Here is a 20,150-nt window from a genome sequence, read left to right on the forward strand (position 1 = left end):
TCCTGTTTTAACAGCTGAAGCTACCTCCTATCTGAGGGTGTTTCAATGGTTGATTCAGACTGAGATAAGCTCTAGATCCATGCTCCCAAACAGGCCAAGCCACAGTCTACATCAGGCTTGCCAACCATCTTCAATCATGTTGTATCCTAACATGCATTCCATTGCTGGTGGCTGCCAGCACCTCAGTCTCAGTTGCCATGCTTCAGTATCATAAGAAATGTTTAGGGCATAATACAATATGAGACACAGGAAGTAGGGACTGGAAGAAGAGCACATAAACTCTGGGTGTGTGGTAGCCTGTCTCTACTAAAGCACTATTTTATTTAGTCCCAAAGAAACATGAGATTCTATAGATCAGTTCTTCATCATTCTTCATTTGTACAAGACATATAATAAAACATACATGCAACCAACAGCAAAATATAGGGTGCCTTTGCATTTATTCCTCTCTCTGTGTTACATCTCCCACTGTGTGTCCCCTCCAACAGCATACCTGGATGATCCGGATTCAAGTCCTCAACAGCAATTTGAACCACCTCAGCTAAATCCTGTTCTGTCATCATTCAGAAACAGGCAGCAGCGCTGGTCCTGAAGAGATGTATCAGTTCATGCAAATCTGATCCTGTAAAACATTGTTAAGAAGAAATTGTAATAAACACAGTGGATGCAAGAGTCACCATATGTCACAAGGGGGTAAGAGTATGTTCAAATCATATTTATGAGCTTTTTCAGAAATATTTTTATTCATTTCTTTTTTTTTTTTTTAGAAAACATCCCGTTGATCCTCATAAAGAACCAGGTTTCCATCGGTCATTTAGTACAGCACTGTCTCCAACAGCAACAATAGGCAGATAACTCATGCTGCATATACATAATTATATTACTATAGCAATCTGAAATCTCTCTCTACACAGAGAGAGAGAGAGAAAGAGAAACTCAATATTCACAATTACTAAATGCTAAGGTTAGAATTTCCCACTGCACTCATAAGAAGAAAAGGGAAGAAAAGGGAAGAAAAAGCTACCCTTTTCTTACCCTTGGATGACTCATTGTGAGGACAGTCTCAAAAGTTCTTCATCTTGAAATTAGTTACCACAACATACTTGCACAATTTGCCTTCTAATGTAAACCATAAGAGGTGCGTAAATAGTGGTAGACATTTTTTTCCCACCATCTTCATTCTTATATATTAAGATTATAGGACAGTTAAAGAAATGATAACTGACATCTTCCTTTTTTTAGCTTAACACTGAAATTCTATACTGTACTTGTCTACTCAGACGTTAAGTCCCACTAAGTTCAATGGTGCTTGCTTCCTAGTAAGTCAGCAGAATTCTAGAAAATTAAATGTGTATATGGAGGCAAGCAATAGTTCTAAAGCAGGAACTTTGTTTTTAGATGATACAGACACTGTAACATGCATACTCTTAACACCGACATAATTCTATGATTCTATTATTCTCTTCTAAGCAAGAGGGCATTTATTTATTAATATTCTACCCCACCTTATCCCCAAGGGAGACTAACAAATCAATAATACTCAAAGCAGACAAAAGATTGAAAATTAAAGTAAGAGGTGAACTCAAATGTCACACAAGCAGACTTCCACTTCTTCAATAGGACTCTCCCTTCCTCTCCCCACCCCCCAGACTGTCTTGGAGAATACACCGACTCTTTAGAGCAGATTGGGGCAACATGGTGGATTGCAGGAAGGAGGAGAGGATGGGACTAGTCTTTACTGCAATCAAGTGATAGAGTGGCTTGCGCTCTGCGACTTCCTTCCCAAAGTCCTCTTTCCTTGTCCTGGACTGATCCAGTACATCTATACACACAGATATATGAGGAATTATGCCAAAGTGTGAGGCATTCTCATAAACCAGTCTTCTCCAAACTGGTGCTCTCCAGATTTTTTGGACTACAACTGCCATCAGCCCTAGCATCATGCAGCAGCATCCAAAACACTTGAAGGGCACCTGGTTGAGGAAGGCTGTCGCAGGCTCTCTTTGTCAGCACAAAATAAGATTTGGAAGCTGCTTTGGTTTGAATTAAATCAGTTTTCTCTCTCCAGTCTCCAGAGTTTCCACAATTCAGCTCCTGCAATATTCAGTTCCAATCCCAGCATTCAGCTCTGGTTCTAGAGCCAAACATTTTTCAGCACTGTCCCCCTGGAGTTCCCTGTCAGGGATTGTTAGAGGTCTTATTAAAGGAAATCTCCAGCCTCCAAAAGCTGAATTAAAATTGCTGGAGCAATCCACATCTGCATTTCCCACACTTGGTGGAGGGGGAGAAATGGAGAGAGAGAGAGAAGAACAGGCAGATTGAGGGGTTTTTTCAATACCTGAAGCAAAAAAATATTGGGGAAATAAACTTCATTTGCCAGTGGAAATGGCAATTTATCATTAACCACTAGCACTGAATCAAAGCCAACTGCACACACCGACTTTTCCCTTCTTCTGCTCAAATATAAGAATGCAATTAAAACAGGCAGGTGGAGAACACCACAGCATCGCCCAGGTTCCTGGACCAGCCAAGGCAGCAGCTGCTCATTACAAAAAAATATATGCATTCTAGATTCTTCCAAATGAGGACACTACACGGTATTGGAGGCATTTACTCAAAACACTTCTGCTGCCAAGAGATTCATTTGAAATTCGGATCACCGTGAAAACTATTGTGATTGCATTCGCTGTGGCAGCATGCCCAAGTAACCTAGCAAGAGATTTAGGGCATGTGGTTGCCATTTCTATCATTTTGGCAAATTAAGTTTGCCATTTCTCAGAAGTCCTGGAAACTAGCCAGTCGTAACATAATAAAACAGCTGTGCTAGGATTACTGATTCATATTGTCACTAACTGCAAGCTATTGGAAGCCCTGCCCTGAACTTGAAGAGGAAGAATATTTCAATCCATGCATTAAGAAAAGGGAAAGAACAAGTCAAAATCCTCCACCCTCCGCTTTTCATCTTCCTTTACTCGTAAGAAAATCAAAATTCACACAGATTAACACAATACATGTCCCGCAATTTAAAGTAATATTAACATATATATGCATGTGTATTTTACAATCACCATACTGCAGGTTCTGGTGACCAACAAGAGAGTCCAAAATCATATAAAGTTGTAGTCAGTGTTCCACATGTAGAGCAGTTCACCAAGAGGTCACACCAATTTTTACAGTGTCCTTTTATCCTTGGGTTTTTAGCTTGAAGTTTAAGCTACAATTTGAAAATGTACTGTTCATCCTGGGTATTTATGTTTAAAAGGTAATCCAGATAATTTTTGGGATAAGTTGCATTCCCTGCTTACTTGCATTCCAGCCTATCAAAGGCCTTTTCTGCAGTGACAAACACCACTATGTGTTTTGTATTTTATAATGTGTTCCTCCTCTGCAATAAAATAAAATAAAATAAAATAAAATAAATGCTTTAGTAATGGCTTATTATGCAAAGGTTGGTATTTTATTATCTACACTAAGAGAGATAGGCAGACAGTTCTCAAGCAATGCTGGGTAATTATCAGGCTTAGGAATCAATTTTGCATCCTGTCAAGGGAGAAGAAATCAGCCTAGTCCCTACTTTTCTTAAAAATAAAAAAAAATGGAAAGTATGAATCATATAAAGCATGTTATAGTACTGCACATTAAGACCAGCTGGTCCTGCTCCATTTTTCAGTTTATGCTCTTCTTCACGTCAAGTACCTTTTGCAATTTTATAGGTGCACTCACAAATGTCTCCTGCCTGATTACACAACTTTTGGAACAAATTGAGGAATATTTGGGCTTTTGTACAAGTTCTCTTTTTGCCCAGCATATCTTGAACAGAACTTAAGAACGGAGCTTTGCTAGATCAGATTAAAAGCCCATAAGATGCAACCTAATGCCTCATGGGAAACCCACGGACAAGATAGAGTGTCTTTGAATATGAAGGAAATGCCACATAGCAGCCTTGCCAATAGCTGTCCCAACATAGAGGACTCAATGTGGCAATGAGTTCCTGGCAGCCCCCCACCAGGAGGGCAATGCATGGGACTGCTTTGGGTTACTTCCCAAAACATTTTGAAAACACTACATTGTTTTGCTACCCATGCTTAGTTTTGTTTGTTTAGTTATAAGAAAGGCATTTCCCCTCCTTTTCATGGTAAGATGATTTTTATGCATAAGATTGGTTTATCCATTTCAAATTCAACTTGGTACCATATGCGGATAGCACTCAGCTGAGTCTTTTTCCCAATTCAAGAAATCTTGCCTTGGGCTTTGTCACAGATGTGTTTTCCACACTTTGCTCCAAAGCCACAAAAATAGCTTATTATTCTATGCAGTACTGAGGTGTTTGCTTTTCATTTTAATGAAAACTGAAAATTATTTCAATTTCATTAAGTGTCCGAAGGCCAAGAAAAATTGGGCCTGAGTTGATTTGTGAGCTGTCAGTTATCCATTCCTTACTGGAACCTCAATCCTAAAAACATATGCAACTTGGCAATAAGCTCTTAAACTGAACTAACTTTCAACCAAGCATGCTTTGGGTCACAGTTTAAAGAAAAAATCAAAATCCATGAAAATCATCAGGTATTCGGCAAATGACATCATTGGGATGTATCACACAGAATTCTATCAATTTACATCTTCTGATCATCTCCACATTTTGTAAAACTGAAATGACAGTTTATATGAAGGGTGGAGAATGTTTGGCCCAGGAGCAGAATGAACACTCTAGGGTTCTCTACCAGGCCCTAAGAAATCTTCCCAGGCCCCACACTTCTTTCAACAAGCCACCCCTCAGCAGCCCTTATCCAGGAATTTAAGTGCTTTTGTAAAACTGGAATGTGTCCCATACCCCTCAACTGCCCCAGTTGAAATGTGACATCCCAATTTTGGATACCATGCCCTCAGTAGAAACTATGAGCCCTCACAAGGCCAGAATGTTTGCCATTGTACAAAGATGAGAGTTGCATGTCAGTCCACCCTACTTCACCTCTGGCCACATCTATCACTATTGTGTTCTGTCCCCACCCCTACCCTGGGGGTTACCTACAAGGAAATGCAGTCCTCAGCCTGAAAAATAGCTTACATACCAAGGTAAGAGAACACTAACAGCGAACCCAGGGGCAGGCATGTAAGTCTGTTGCTGAGAAATAGAGGGTCTTGTGTCTCCATTGAGGTTTAAGGAATTGTAAGCTTCAATCTCCAATACATTCACTAGGGCATGGGTGGGCAAACTAAGGCCCAGGGGCCGGATCCAGCCCAATCACCTTCTAAATCCAGCCCACGAACGGTCAAAGAATCAGCATGTTTTTACATGAGTAGAATGCGTCCTTTTATTTAAAATGCATCTCTGGGTTATTTGTGGGGCATAGGAATTTGTTAATTTTTCCCCCCTGCAAAATATAGTCCGGCCCCCCAACAAGGTCTTAGGGACAGTGGACCGGCCCCCTGCTGAAAAAGTTTGCTGGCCCCTGCGAATAGGGAGTATGTCTATTCTGTGGGATTTACTTCTGAAGAAGCATGTTTAAGGTTTCATAGTTAGCATGGTGTAAACATATGTGGGCTAAAGCCCACAATATATTTCACAAAAGCAGAAAAGGTCAATGAATACTCATGCTGTCATATTTTTGGCGGCTTTAAAAATCTGGGTTGGGATCCATATTTACAACAATGTCTCTGTCTATTAACTTTGGTTCCAAGTGACAGCTATAACAGTAATAGAAATATAGGGGGAAAGTCTAATAAATGCTGTACATCCTTCACAGCTGCCATCCTTTGCTGTTTTAAGGGTAAAAAACATGAGTAGAGAGAGATCCCGGGCACCTAGGAACAATGGCCTCTGCTTTTTCAGTGTGGGCACCTAAATACTTGATAATGTCATCTAGGAATCTGTAATTATTTCCTATTCCAAAATAAAACTAGGTATCAAAAGCCATATCAGTTTAAAAATAGAACTGCCCAAACATTTTTACAGCTTAAAAAGTGCAATCATAACATTCTGTCAACATCTTAATCCAAAAAACTATACTCAGCATTTGAAACCTGTCACAGGTATTCTAAAACATACAAAATAAACTAAAATTAATAAAAAGAAGCTACGTGTCAAGATACAAAGGTTTTTCCAGTACTTAAAGGGTATTTAATTGAAGTGTAATTCTTGGCTTTTCTAGTCACATAACTAACTGCCTTCCGAACCAATTTTCTTCTATCATGCATGTTTGTGGTACTGTAGTAATTTACTGCACAAACAGAAATTCTTTCCTGGTATTAAAAAAAAACCAAAAACTTAAGATGAAATAAGTCCAGTGCGAAGTGAGAATTTATGAACATTCTAACACATAGCTGTCATGGTTATTCAATGCATCATTTTTCCTTTCCCAGGCACCAAATGACAGCCAAATATTCCTTTAGTAGCCCACTTGCCCTTCATCCAGCTCTGACATAAACAGCTAAGAACGCTCTTTTACAAACCCAGTCACCTCTGTGATTTGTTCTAACTTTATAAACCTTACACTTGGCTCCTATCGGCAGACCTGTTGGCAGCTAGATCTTAGTCATCTCATGCTAGCCCATTGCTCCCTAACCAATTACATCATATGTCAACATATTGTAACATTGATTAATAGGCATAACATAATAAAAAGCAGCCCTTTAGTAAAAGAAGGTCAACCGCATTGTAAGCAGGAGCCCTGCCAGTTCTCCGAGGGCCTTTTCTGCATGACTTTTAAGGGTAGAATAAAGATGTAGAACCTCAAAAGGATTCTCATTGGAAAGAGAGATTTCATGCTACACAGGCACCCTCATAAAACTACAAAGGGAACCCAAACGTGTCCAGTCTCAAGATTACAGAACTGCAGTTCTTCTTAGTTTTTGCCTTCCTTCTTGCCTCCATATAGAGCTATTTTTCAAATTGCTTGCATCTGGACTGGGAAAACCCTAGGCAACTAGTCATTCATGTTAGTGTTTTCTCAGTTCCATTAAGCATTTCCCCCTAAATGTTGGCTCTTCAGAATTTAATGTGTTCTTCCAATCCTCATTTGCCTACTTCGGATTCTTACTAATTTTAATCACAAGTATAATCATCAAAAATTCATCAAAAGCCTGCATAGTGCAGAGCATAAATCGGCATTTAGTCTGAGACCAGAATGCCATACTGGAAGGGCCTTGGCCTGATCTGACAGAGTTGTCATGTGAAAGTACAGCTGTGCTTTTGGAAGCTTCCATTTACAGGCAGTGCAAAGGCCCTGATATGCCAAAAAGATACCGAGAGGCAACCAATGCCTCTTTTGGCTTACTGTACATAGATGCAGACTACATGGAAGATATTCCCATAAAGTTCAATAGAACCTATTCCCAAGTAAGTGTTTGTAGGACTCCTGCACAATATGTACATGGTTGTTGGCGTCTGTCTCAGGAGACTATGGTAGAGTGTGCATTCAAGAGTGAAGTCAAACCATTGGGAGAGTTACAGCGTCTGATGCAGCTGTAGAGACCGATATGAGAAAAATGTATGTTTTGCAGGTGGGGTAGATGAAGGCGTCGGGTTTTGCTGCTGCAGGTGCACTAAGGCATTTCTTCTCTCTACACTAGGGGAGACTGAGGCACTGAACAAAGTTTCAGAGTCATGTTCTACACTGCTCCCCATTCAGTCACAAAGCTTACTGTGTGGCCTTTGAAGTGGTCAAGAACCCTCAACCTCTCCAAGTTGATACATGGCAATTAAAAGAAACCATTTATCAACAATCATAGCCTTTGCACTCATTACCTCATTTTGCTTTAAGGGCAAAATACATCTACCCTTTACATTCATTTGCGCAAAGTGTAATGCTATCACTCCTATGCAGAAATCTAAACGTGCATTATCCACTCCCTATGTAACGTCACTTGTGCTTCTCTGGCACCGAGGAGGCCTAAAAGGGCAAACATCATTGTAATTTTTTCTTAGGAACCCAATCTGAAATTTTAAATTACTGTACTTTTCCATGTATAAGACAAGGTTTGCTTATTTTAAAATGTTAAAAATTGGGGGTTGTCTTATACACGGAATGTGCATGGGGGGACTTGGGATTGGTTGCTGCCGCGAGCCGGAGATTGTCAGCAGCTATTGGGTATGCTATTGGTGGTTGCATCAAGAGCTAGTTTTTATTGGCTGTCGCTGCGGTAATTGGTTGGGCGACTGGCAGCTTCTGCCAGTGAGGGGACAGACGATAGGCAGCTTTTGCACCATGTGCGAGTGGCAGTTAAGTGAGCAAATTTCAGCATTCCCCCCACAAAAAATCTCAACAAGTCTGAGCTGCCCCCCCAAAAAAGCTCCACAACTCTGGGAAATCTCCCATTTTCTTAATCTGGAGTCCCCAAAAATAGGAGGCGTCTTATACATGGGGGCATGTTATACACAGAAAAATATGGTATACTGTGAATCTACATGGCCTCATGGTTTGATTTGTGTCTCTTCCTGGCACCACACCAGCCTATGGACACAGGGCAACGTCACGCAGTATCATCACAGGCACAGGGTCACAGGTACATAGGAAGAACACAAACAAAACTCCTGCTCCATTTCAACCCTTTACAGAGGCTGCAGCATTAGCCTTTAATGTGAACAGCCTTCAAACACAAGTGCCTACAAAATATTAGCAGAAAATAAGATTGTATGACTTCTGCAGAAAGGGAAGGAGTTGTGGTGAACAAATGGTTTGTATTTACCAAATGTTCTTGACCATTTAGATGTTCACAGCAAAGGGAAAGAAACATTTCTCGGTAGTCAACTTGCCTGTAAATCAAAATATTTGTATATGCTGATCGAAGTGCAAACAACCTGGATAAATCTTCCTTCAAATTATCCAAAGAATTTACACTAACTCTTTAAATAAAGGATCTCTTTTTAGGATGCTGCAGAAAACTAATACTTTGGGGGGGATATGGGTGCTTGTCATATATGGGGGTGGGGTGGGGGTGGGCAGTGCTTGGGAGAGAACTGTAGAAACTTTAAACAAATATAGGAAGATTGCCAATTTAAAATAGAATTCGGTGTATTCTTTTTTAGTTATTTACTAAAAAGTGTGACCATCTGACACACGTTATCAATTAATAGGAGCAAGAAGAAAATGATGGTATTGTGTTTGCTGCACTCAAGAGTATCACTGTCCATCTGTGTTATGAAGATTAAACCAATGGACTGGGAGAATGACAAAGCAAGTCCCACAATGGAACCCTGCTTAACTTTTCCCCAATGGTATTTGCATACTCCAAACCCTGACCCACATATATAGATGGGGCTGGGAGCACACAGTATAGTTAGAGAGGAGACAGCAAAAGCCCCCCCCCCCGCAATACACCTTTAGTGGGGAAGAGAGCAGAGAGGGTGAGCTCCTATCCTGTAGGGCAGTGTTCCGCAAAGTGTGGTATACTCTCAAGGGTATGCAAAGGGCTTTCAAAGGGTACATGGCAGAATTTGTTCTGGTCTAGATAAAATAGTATTACAGTGGTGCCTCAGGTTACATACACTTCAGGTTACATACACTTCAGGTTACAGACTCCGCTAACCCAGAAATATTACCTCGGGTTAAGAACTTTGCTTCAGGATGAGAACAGAAATTGTGCTCCAGCGACGCGGTGGCAGCAGGAGGCCCCATTAGCTAAAGTGATGCCTCAGGTTAAGAACAGTTTCAGGTTAAGAACGGACCTCCGGAACAAATTAAGTACTTAACCCGAGGTACCACTGTATTAGAACTACCTCCAAGTTATCTTTGCCAGAGAAAGGGTATGCCAATGAGACTAAACTCTCAAAAGCATTATGCGATTATTCTAAGTTTGGGAAACACAGCTGTAAGGAATCTTGTGGGACTGGAACCCAGCCCCACATGGAGAGAGCGAGCTGAGTTCCAGTACTTCAGCCTGCTTCACAGCCTTCAGCCATTTAAAACAAACCCAAGCACTATATGCCATTACTGTTTTAGGCTGCCAAGGGCGTGCTCTCACACATTTCCAATATACTGTTTCAACACTTTAAACCATATGTCTAACCCCTTTTCACCCCAAGTTAATGAACAGTATAAAAGAAGGAACAAAGAAGAGAAACTAAGGCTGCAATCCTTAACACACCTATAGGGAGCAGTTTTTGTTTTTCTCAGAAATTTACGTATAAGTAAGCAAGGACAAGATCCAATTGCAAAAGTCACACTTGGATTCTGCATAGTTATTTTAACAATGCAGATCACTGAGCAGGGAGAACAGAAATTGCTTGTACTTGTAAATCCACTTCAGGGAATCCGAACACAGATTATGGAGTAACTTTGCCAAACTGATTGGATTGACATCATCAAAACAAATTACGCAGCATAACAGTTCTGAGTTTAAATATTTATTTTAACAAAGGTTGTACTTTAAATATCCTTCAGAAGGTTTCCAACAGTTTAAAAAAGAACCCACAAAACTGAAGCTATTTGAAGGCAATTGTTAGAGCCAATGATGGGCTAGTACATCAAATTTGTATTGTATTATCAATATAATCAGGGATTTTTTTCAGGGGAAACTCAGGAACTCAGTTCTGGCACCTCTCAGGTGGGCGCCATTTGCCATTTTAAGGGAATGAGGGAGGTGTTCATGGTTCCAGCACCTCTTTTCCTAGAAAAATAGCACTGAATATACTGTACAGTAATACATTTGCTGCTCATAATTTTCAAGGGAAGAGCGCCATCTGGTGAAAAACCAGTATGTCCTTGCAGAATGTATCACAAGTGTCTTGAGCAGCAAAACCAAACAAACAAAACAGGTGAACTATGCAGCTGCAAATCCAAATAGCACTCTTTTGTTACACTTTTTCTGTTTAAGATGGTAAAGATGAAAGGATAATGGTGTGAACAGAAAGAAGCAGTGAATAAGAAGCAACAACATAAGGGAGATTATCTTGACCCTACAGCAGAGAAAAGGAGGAATGGATCCAAGCAAAAGGAAATATTATTTCAGCAAGGTGGACATAGACTAGTCTTCACAGGAATGTAGGAAGTTGCCTTTTATCAGGCCAGTTTATTTGTCCATTTAGTACACTCTGGTCTTGTGTGACCAGAAGCTCTCTGGGTGGTTTCAGGCAATCAGAAGAGTCCTTCCCACCAGCATTCCCACTGACCCTGATTCAATCAAAGATTCCTCAAGGATTGAACCTGGGCCTGTCTGCACACAAAGCAGGCAAACGCTACCTCTGAGTTATTCTTCTATATACCTTCCAATGCATCAATATTCAAAGAACAGTAATCTGCCTCCTTCCCCCTAATTTATTTTTCTTATATTTATACCCTGTCTTTCTTCCATCATGGAACCCCAAGTGGCATACGTGTGGTTTGCAGGTACTGATCTGACCCAGACCTGCATGGCTCCAGCAGGGAGGGCAGTTTCATGTTCCTTTTTAGGCCATAAATATATGTACAATAAATAGTATTTGCATTTCCTACAGACCCTGATTCCAAGCAGGTTTTGCAATGGCAACTGAACTAATTTTCTTGCTTTCAAATCCCATTTCATTGTTTGTGTGTTTGGGGTTAAGAATTTAAACAGTTTCACGCAACTGACTTCACTCTCTGGCAACGTGTAGTTTGAGAGCAAATGTTATGGCACTTAAGAAATGTAAACAGAGTGCAACAATTCATTTGTACAGTCATACCTCGGGTTGAATGTGCTTCGGGATGAGCACGTTTGAGTTGCGCTCCACGGCAACCCGGAAGTAACAGAGCGCATTACTTCCAGGTTTCGCCGCTTGCGCATGCGCAGATGCTCAAAATGACATCATGTGCATGCGCAGAAGTGGCGAAAAGCGACACGTGTGTGCAGATGTGCCATCGCTAGTTACGTTTGCTTCTAGATGCGAACAGCGCTCCGGAACGGATCCCGTTCGCATCTAGAGGTACCACAGTAATCCCATATTATGACCCATGGGGATGCCTTAAGGGCTACCGTTTGCAACACTTGCCACTTCCATTTCCAGACTTATTCTGTTGCTTCTCCTGCTGTGGTTGGATAAACTGTAAGCTCCCTTTTTCCCTATTATCATATCTTCATGCATACTGAGAGCACAGTATAAAAAGTTCTGCATTATAGAAGACAGAAATACAACACATTTACATGCCACGCCTGGCATTTAACTAGGTTGTGAGAAATTATCTAAATAATATTATGTATTAATAACAGTTACCTATAATAAACTTGCAGCAAGCTTCATTGTGACCCATCTCAATTTCTAATAGCACTAAACAAGTTGCCTATCCCAGTTCTATGCAAAGCTTGCCCGGTTACAACTTTGCAAAATTGTAAAGTAGCCTGGAGATCACTGACGTTTAGCTGGGGAGTGGGGAGTGAGAGCCTAGAAAACATGTGCTTGCCCTCCAGCAAGCATAGGGAACCTGTGGCCCTCCAAGAAATTTTGTTGGACTACAACTTCCATCCTCCCAAATGAACATCCAGAGGGCCACAGATTCCCTATCCTTGTCCTAAAACTAGATTATGTATTGCATTCACGTCAAGCTTAATCAAAATGAGAGCATTCACTTCAAGTCCAGCCAAGGATAAATATGGGTAGAAAATATTAAACATGTTTTCATTGGATTTTTCTTTGCATCGTGTCACAATCAAAATTTCCCGTGGTTGTTGTTCCAACACGTGCGCATTACTGAAATTGTAACGTTCAATTAGCCTTTTGACAATAACTGAACAAGTGTAAAAATATTTCATCAGGTTAAAATGAACGAAACTGACAATGAAACATTGGTAGCAAAGGACGAATCTGGGAGTTAATAAGAGGATGACTACAAAACAGAGGTAGTTTGAATGTGTTTCTAAACATTATCCACTCAGACTCCATCATGACAAGATGAATTAAGTATCCTATTATCATTATTATTAAGTTCTAAGGTTGGGAGATCCTGTGTGTGAGAGAGAGAGAACACATACTGAAAAACAGAAATACAACAGAAACAGGAAATAATCAAAAAATAATCAAAAACAAGCAAGCCAAATGCTTCTCAGAACAGAGCAATCTTCAAGTGATGGCAAAATGTTGTCAGGGAGGTAGCAGATATTCCAGAGCCCAGGCACAGCAACAGAACAAAACCTTGGTGGCAGGACTGACACCAGGCTTCCATAGGCTAAAATACCCCATTGATATGTAAATAAATATATTTAAGTGGCTTCCCACTAAATTAAGAACACATTTTCAACCTATTCAAATTTGCTTTTACTCAATCACACATATTCATGCTTGTTGTGGTTTTCCACTTCCTATACTACAATCCACCTTGAAGACTGTTTTTCTGTGGGAAAGCAGATTAGATTATAACCTTATCTCTGTGTTGTGTCCAGTAGGTATGCATGCCCTTCCGGGCAAGGATCTGTATTTTGTTGCTGTTGTCGTTTTAAAAAAAGGCACCAGCACACGCGCTGATGAAACCATAAGGATCAATCAATATTATCTAGAAAATCAAAAAGTTGCAAGCCTATTGCTGAGGTATGCAAATATATGCAAATCAGGAAGCTAACAGACAGGTACACGCACACATATTTAACATTTATAATCCTAAATAAATGGTGTCTTATCATCTAAATTCGTGCAAGGCGGAGGGGCGGTGAAAGAGAAATCAGGAGGGAAATCCCGCCTCCCGTTCCAGGAGGGGAGGGGCCAAGCGGCTCGCGGCGGCGGCAACGGCGGCGCGGGGGGGGGGGGAGTGAGAGGCTGAGAGTGAAGCCCCGCCCCTCGCTCGCCCTCCTCCCGCCTTCCCCTCGCGGCCCAGCGGCCGAGGCGCTGTGAGGGAAACCGAGCGGGTTTTCCGGCGTCGTGAGGGAGCCGCGCGAGGCCCGCGCCGAGGAGCTCCAGCCCGAGCCAGCCGCCCAGCCGCGGGGGAGAGCGAGGTTACCGTTTGCCTTGCCGAATTCTCGTGGTGTTTGGTCGGGCGGCTGCGATAATGGCGTCCTTCCTCGCGAGAGATCCTCCGGAGTCGCCACTGCGCAGGCGCCACAAAGCCCCGCCGCTCCCCTTCGACTGCCTCGAGGCGCTGCGCACGCGCGCTGAAGGACTCCCACCTTTGGTCCACGGCAGCCAACCCAACGCCAGAGCCTCCAGCCGGCGAGCGGCTGGACTACGTGTCCCGGAGGGCCTTGCGCGCTGGGAGACTCCCGTGAAGCCCGCTTCTCCCGAGGCATGCTGGGAGTTGTAGTAACCAGGGAAAGAAGAAGTGGACGCTGGGGAGTGTAGTTGTAAAGCTCAATGATGCTTTGGGCTCAGAGTTTGAAAGCTTGAGGCCACCAGGCGGCAGAAATAAAGCAAAGCGATGGTTAGGTCATGTTTTCACGGATTGTCATTCCCGCCAAATATTGCTCAAAGCCTCAATAAACGTGTAGCGTGATTTTGGTATATATGAGGTGTGTGGCTCAAACACATAGACAGAGACCGATACATTACATATACAGGGAGAGTGGGATAATTATTTTCATTTTATCACATAAATACCCTGCCTTTCATTCAAGGGCCTCAAGCTGGCATATACTGTTCTTCCCATTTTATCTGCACAACAACCCTGTGAGGTAGGTTAGGCTGAGAAACAGCGATTTTCCCCAGGTCACCAAGTGAGCTTCACGACTGAGTGGGGACTGGAATCATAGTCTCCCATATCTTAGTCCTATACATTGAACAACAAGGAGGAACTGGCTTGGTGTTAAAACCAGTCAGAAATGTGGCAGAAGGTCTAGCTCTGTGACAGAGCACCTACTTTACATGCAAAAGGTCCCAGGGCTGGGAAAGGCTCCTGTCTGAAAACCTGGAAAGCTGGTGCTGGTCAGTAAGAAAGCAAAATAATTTATCTTGTAGCACCTTAAAGGTGAACAAATTTAGTCCAACATAAGCTTTTGTACAAATACCATTCTGTTTTTATTTTATTTGCCTATTTAACAAGATTTATAGACCACTTAATAAAATAAATACATAAAAATCTCTAAGGCATTTACAAAGTCAGGTAGACAAATTGTCTACCCATGTTTCTATATGCAGCACACTCTTACTCATGTTTACTCAAAACAAAAAAAAAATCCTTCCAGTAGCACCTTAAAGACCAACTAAGTCAGTTCTTGGTATGAGCTTTCGTGTGCATGCACACTTCTTCAGATACACACTTCTTCATATTTACTCAAGAAGTAAATCTCCCTAGGATAGCAGCACCACATCCAGTGCCATTCATCTGAAGCACATGTTTGCCCCCCTCAAAAAAAAACAACAACAACAACACTCCAGGGAACTATGGTTTACCCCTCACACAACTAAATACCCAGCACATTTAAGAAACTACAGTTTCCAGGATTATTCAGGGGAAGCCATGTGCTGTAAATGTAGGTTGTGGGTGTAACTCTAGAGATCCTAGGTAAAGAGCTGGAGCTGGAAGCGTGGTATCTCATGCAAAACAATAATAATTGAAATGGCATCTGCAAATGGCCAGAACACAGATAGCAATTTGCAAGGCAAGTGTAGCAAGAAAAGGGTACTGTTTCTGGTAAACTGGGACAGCTGGTGCATATGTTGAATTATGTATACAAATGTAACTGAACTGCAGCTTCCCATTGTGATTCATTGTCTTTGGCCTCACTGGTTACAAATTCAGAGAGAGGGGGAACTACAGTGGTACCTCAGGTTACATACGCTTCAGGTTACAGACTCCGCTAACATATAAATAGTGTTTCAGGTTAAGAACTTTGCTTCAGGATGAGAACAGAAATGGTGCTCCAGCGGCACGACGGCAGCAGGAGGCCCCATTAGCTAAAGTGGTGCTTCAGGTTAAGAACAGTTTCAGGTTAAGTATGGAGCTCTGGAACGAATTAAGTACTTAACCTGAGGTACCACTGTATGTGGCATCATAAAAGGCTAACAATTCAGCATAACCTTTCATGGGCTACACAGTCCACTTCATGAGTATAACAATTCAAATATCTATTGATGGGAACTCTCATCTACAGAAACTTATAAGGTCCCTCCAACTTCTACACCTAATAACTGCAAATGCCATACTAGATTTGTTGATGTTTTAAGTTTCTGTCAACCATGGCAGGGCCCTGGGATTCTATGCTTTTCCCAAGCAAATCAGTGTTTGACAAACACTGTCCATAACCTCATTTATCAGTTCAAGGCATTTTAAATATTATTATCCAAAGCAAATTCTATATACCCGGTGTATAATTTAAGGCAGTGCTTTTTTTCTTTAAAATAAATATTTAGGGATACTCTCATTTTCCTACTCATATTGAAATACTGTCCCTCAATGAGGCCAAACTTAGATTCACAAAATGTTTAGGGGGTATGCATACCTCTGCGTACCCCCGGGGGGGGGAGCACCAATTTAATGAAAAAAATTAACTCTCGGTGCACACAGTTTTGCAAAGGTTCAGTGCAAAGGTTGCCCCATGTAAAGAGGTCAAAAAATCATACATGTTCACAATCTGTAGTAATTTCCTGTGTAACCTGTAGCAGATCTACAGATATAGAGCAGAAAAAGATATAGGAAAATCTTGTCATAAACAGTTAACATTTTTATATAGCATGAGTGAATGTGTAGCAGATTGTGACAGTTCAAAGCATTACATGTGTATTATTAATAACAAATATAAAAATTATAAAAAATTATAAGGTGCCAAAGTTTTCCAGGCACTGTACAAAGGTTTTTAAAAAATGTCCTTTCCATCAAGTTTATAATCTAAGATACATGAGAGAAAACGAAGGTGAGGTGGGGAAGGAAAACAAGCAAATTGAGGCCCAGTTCTTAAGACATTCTTAGGCTGCATTCACACAACATTTTATTCTGGAATCAGTAGACACAGAGTACTTAATTTTTCTTTGTAATCCACATTCAGTCTGCAGTCCTACTCCACACCCCAAAAAGCATTTATTGGGAAATTGGTTCCATTTTGAAATCCTTCTAGTGAAGCAAAGTACCCAACAAACACAGAAAGCAATAAAACGTGATGTGATGTTGCCAGGGATCTTTGTTGAACAAGACTTGGCTTGTGAGTAAGCATTGTAAAAGGATCTTGGCCTTGAGTTCTGCTCCCAACTAATTGCAGAAGAGCAGTGACAGTGACTCCACCTTTCTCAATTGCCAACATTGCAACAGTTCTCTCCTCCACCATGACCATCCATAATGTTATGAGTTTGCAGGGTCAGCCTGGATGAGACCTTGGGTTCCCCTCCATAATCTGCAATCCTGTATCTGTGAAGGTAGAATGTATAAGGGGAAACCAACCAAACCATTTCCTTCTTTCAAGGTAATGGTTTGGACTGACTAGCTAAATACCACAATTTAGCATAACCAAAAAAGTTGCTCACAGAACAAATAGGTGAGCCTTTCCTGCATCCCCTCACCTAAGCAGACTATAGGAGAATAATATACCGGTAGTCTCTGTGTGTGATACATATATATAGATATGTACATATATGAAAACAGTAGCTACAGACACAGAGACAGGTCTTGCTCTGTGCTGGGGCTCCCCTGGAAACCTAAAGGGAAAGCAATATCTATGGCAATGTTAATGCTGTGAGCCCCACTATCCTATGCTCAGGTTGTATACATGGGTAAATAAAACCATATATCCTAAAGACACCACAGTCTCCACTGATACTCATTCCCCAAAAAATGAACACTGGGTAAACACTTGGAACCCACAGAGTCTCTCACTGCTCAAAGATTGCAGTGGTGTGTAACAATATTCGTACCATTGCCCCCCTCCACAAGTACTTTGTCCTTCATCTGCCTGCTTGCCATCTGTAAACAGTGTGGATGGATACTGAACAAACAACACTATCTTTAAAAAGAAGCAAAAGAAAAGTAAGGTATGCAAATCACTAAAGCATCACACAGTACTCTGCAGAAGAATGTCCTGCGCAAGGCAGGGAATTTATTTGGGCCGTTTCTATATGCAAAACTCACAGGCAGCAGCCAGTGAGTCCAGCCTCTCCACCAAAAATTAGAACCAATGAAGAATCCAGCTGTGGGATGGGTTGAAATTTAACTATCTGTTTGGCTCCCCCCCACTATCACCACCACCAAATGGGTGTGCCCCTGGGTGATCAGAATAGTTCATAAACAGAACTGGGTTTATTTAAGTCTGATCACTCATAGCATATTATTCCAGCTTTGCGTTGGGAGAGCACTCGTTCCTCTGGCTATATAGACCCTACAGGAGGCCTTGGTGCTGGTCCAAAATGGTCTTTCTGACCAAGCTGAAGGTAACGAACATGACACATTTCAGCAAGCAGCTGACAACTCTCTGGGGGCAGTATCAGCATCTGATACCAGCCAGGGCATGCAGCTTGGCCACTTGTACTTATAAAAACAGATACGCTTCATGTAAGTATCTATATTTGTTATCCTTCTTGTTAGAAGTGCATCATTGGCACCTGTGTGAGGATGAGGCAACACATAGCAGAAACTTTGAGGGTGAAAGCCATTTATGAAAGTTAAGAAAAATGGTGGCCATTATTTCAGATGAGAAAGAACCCAGAGGGAATTTTCTACTGTGATTGAAATGGGGGGAAAGAAAGATAATTTTGTAAGAGGAGGGAATAAAGGAGAAATTTAAGATTCACTGCCAATGTTCAGTGGACTTTCCTCCTTGCCAGCTGCATAGGAATAGAATGTCACCCTTTACAAGTTTGAGTTAGTAATTATTCTACAAATTGTGAGTTTGGTGAAAGCAGCAGCTGTAAGGGTTATACGATATGAAAATGAATGTAAGTCATTAGCTATCTAATAGGAGCCAAAATGAATAGGAAAAAGTTTTCATTCTTGCCAGTCAGCCTGAATGCCAATGCCATAAATACTGAGCTTCTACAAAATATAAGAGAGGAGGGAAATGCTAGTGTCGTGTTGCAAATAGAGAACTGTTTGCATTTTAGCAAGAGCTGGGTTGAAACTGCCTCTGGAGCAGAAGCTCTCTGCAGGGCTACACTTCTAAAAATGGGTGCTGGGGATGACGCTGCCTGGAAAATACACAGAAAAACCTGTCCCACAATTCTAAATGTGCAAGTGCAGGCTGTGGTTGATCGGTGGAGCAAAAAGGCATTCTGTGCATGTTCAGAGTAATTTCTATCTTTATGATTAGCCCACCTGTTCTGCAGCTTTCTTAACTGGATTTTGTACTGGTTCGGATGAAACCTGACTGCAGGTGAATAGTTTCCCCCCAGACTCAGCTTTCCATCTTTAAAATGGGCGTGTGCACAACCTACCTCATAAGATTTATTATGAGAATGAGGGAGCTAATTACTTGTGAAGAATTTTGCTCCATAATAAATGACTGCTTTTTGAAGAAGGATTAGGTGTGCGAAGTAATTGGTGTGTTTGTTCTAGAGAATGAGAGATGGTGTAATACCACATTATTGTTGATACTTGGGCAATGTCACACTTTTTCTAAATGCCCATCCTTGTGTTCCTCTACATTAATTCATCTTTTTTGACAAGTGGCAGGAAAAGTTATCCTTAATGTTTCTGTAGTGTTCCTTGCTGAAATCCCCAATGTGGAATCTTCAGAAAACATGCTTGGTGCCCACCAAGGTCACCTTTACTTCTTTCTTTTAATGTAATGGGTATTTTGTGATGCCCACAACTGTTTCCTAGATTTCCAATTGTGCCCAAGAAAGTGGAGAGCAAAAACCCTTTGCCATTCCTTGCCTGTCTAGCATTTCAAGAAGCCAGTGACATGGAATGATATTCAGATATATACATTATTGTAAATCCTATAATAATTAATATCCTGGAACTTGGAACTCTGTCCCATGCTACTGTAGAGAATATTAAGAGTGATTCATTCAAGTTTGTATAACATTTGTTGGTGCATTGTTCACTTAAGGAACCAAGCCAACAAACTTTGGGGTGTTTTCTGACCAATGTATGCAAGATTTTCTTTAAAAGAGTTTAAATTGACAGGTTTGTGTTTCAGGAAAAACTGAAACACAGAACAAACCAGAACTAAATCCATTCAGAACAATGTCAATTGATAAAGTGGAACTAATTGCACTAATGATTCACATTAAGAAAAACACATTTCTTGGCAGCACAAAAGCCAAAAGAAGCTGTGTGAATGATACACACACACACACACACACACACACCCAAAATCCAGTCAGGCAGCACCTTCACAAAATAGTAAAT

General features: G+C 41.2%; 2 protein-coding genes across 4 annotated transcripts in view; one reads left to right on the forward strand and one right to left on the reverse strand.

Annotated features, from left to right (window-relative positions):
• BANP (BTG3 associated nuclear protein) overlaps positions 1 to 14,074 on the reverse strand; it is a 153,482-nt gene extending 139,408 nt beyond the window's left edge. For 2 of the 3 annotated variants that reach the window (XM_083754570.1, XM_083754572.1), the window contains exons 1-2: positions 13,881 to 14,074; positions 494 to 622 (exon numbers count right to left, since the gene is read on the reverse strand). In XM_083754570.1, coding sequence (XP_083610696.1) covers positions 494 to 563 — 70 coding nt within the window. In that variant the 5' untranslated portion in view covers positions 564 to 622; positions 13,881 to 14,074. The remainder of the gene's footprint in view (positions 1 to 493; positions 623 to 13,880) is intronic. The other variant, XM_083754571.1, reaches the window with a different exon arrangement.
• Positions 14,075 to 18,099: 4,025 nt separating this feature from the next.
• The window catches only part of CA5A (carbonic anhydrase 5A), a 30,894-nt gene continuing 28,843 nt past the window's right edge, over positions 18,100 to 20,150 (forward strand). The window contains exon 1 of the mRNA XM_083754595.1: positions 18,100 to 18,350. Coding sequence (XP_083610721.1) covers positions 18,206 to 18,350 — 145 coding nt within the window. The 5' untranslated portion in view covers positions 18,100 to 18,205. The remainder of the gene's footprint in view (positions 18,351 to 20,150) is intronic.

Source organism: Podarcis gaigeae, assembly GCF_964106915.1.
Source record: "Podarcis gaigeae genome assembly, chromosome: 8".
NCBI lineage: Eukaryota > Metazoa > Chordata > Lepidosauria > Squamata > Lacertidae > Podarcis > Podarcis gaigeae.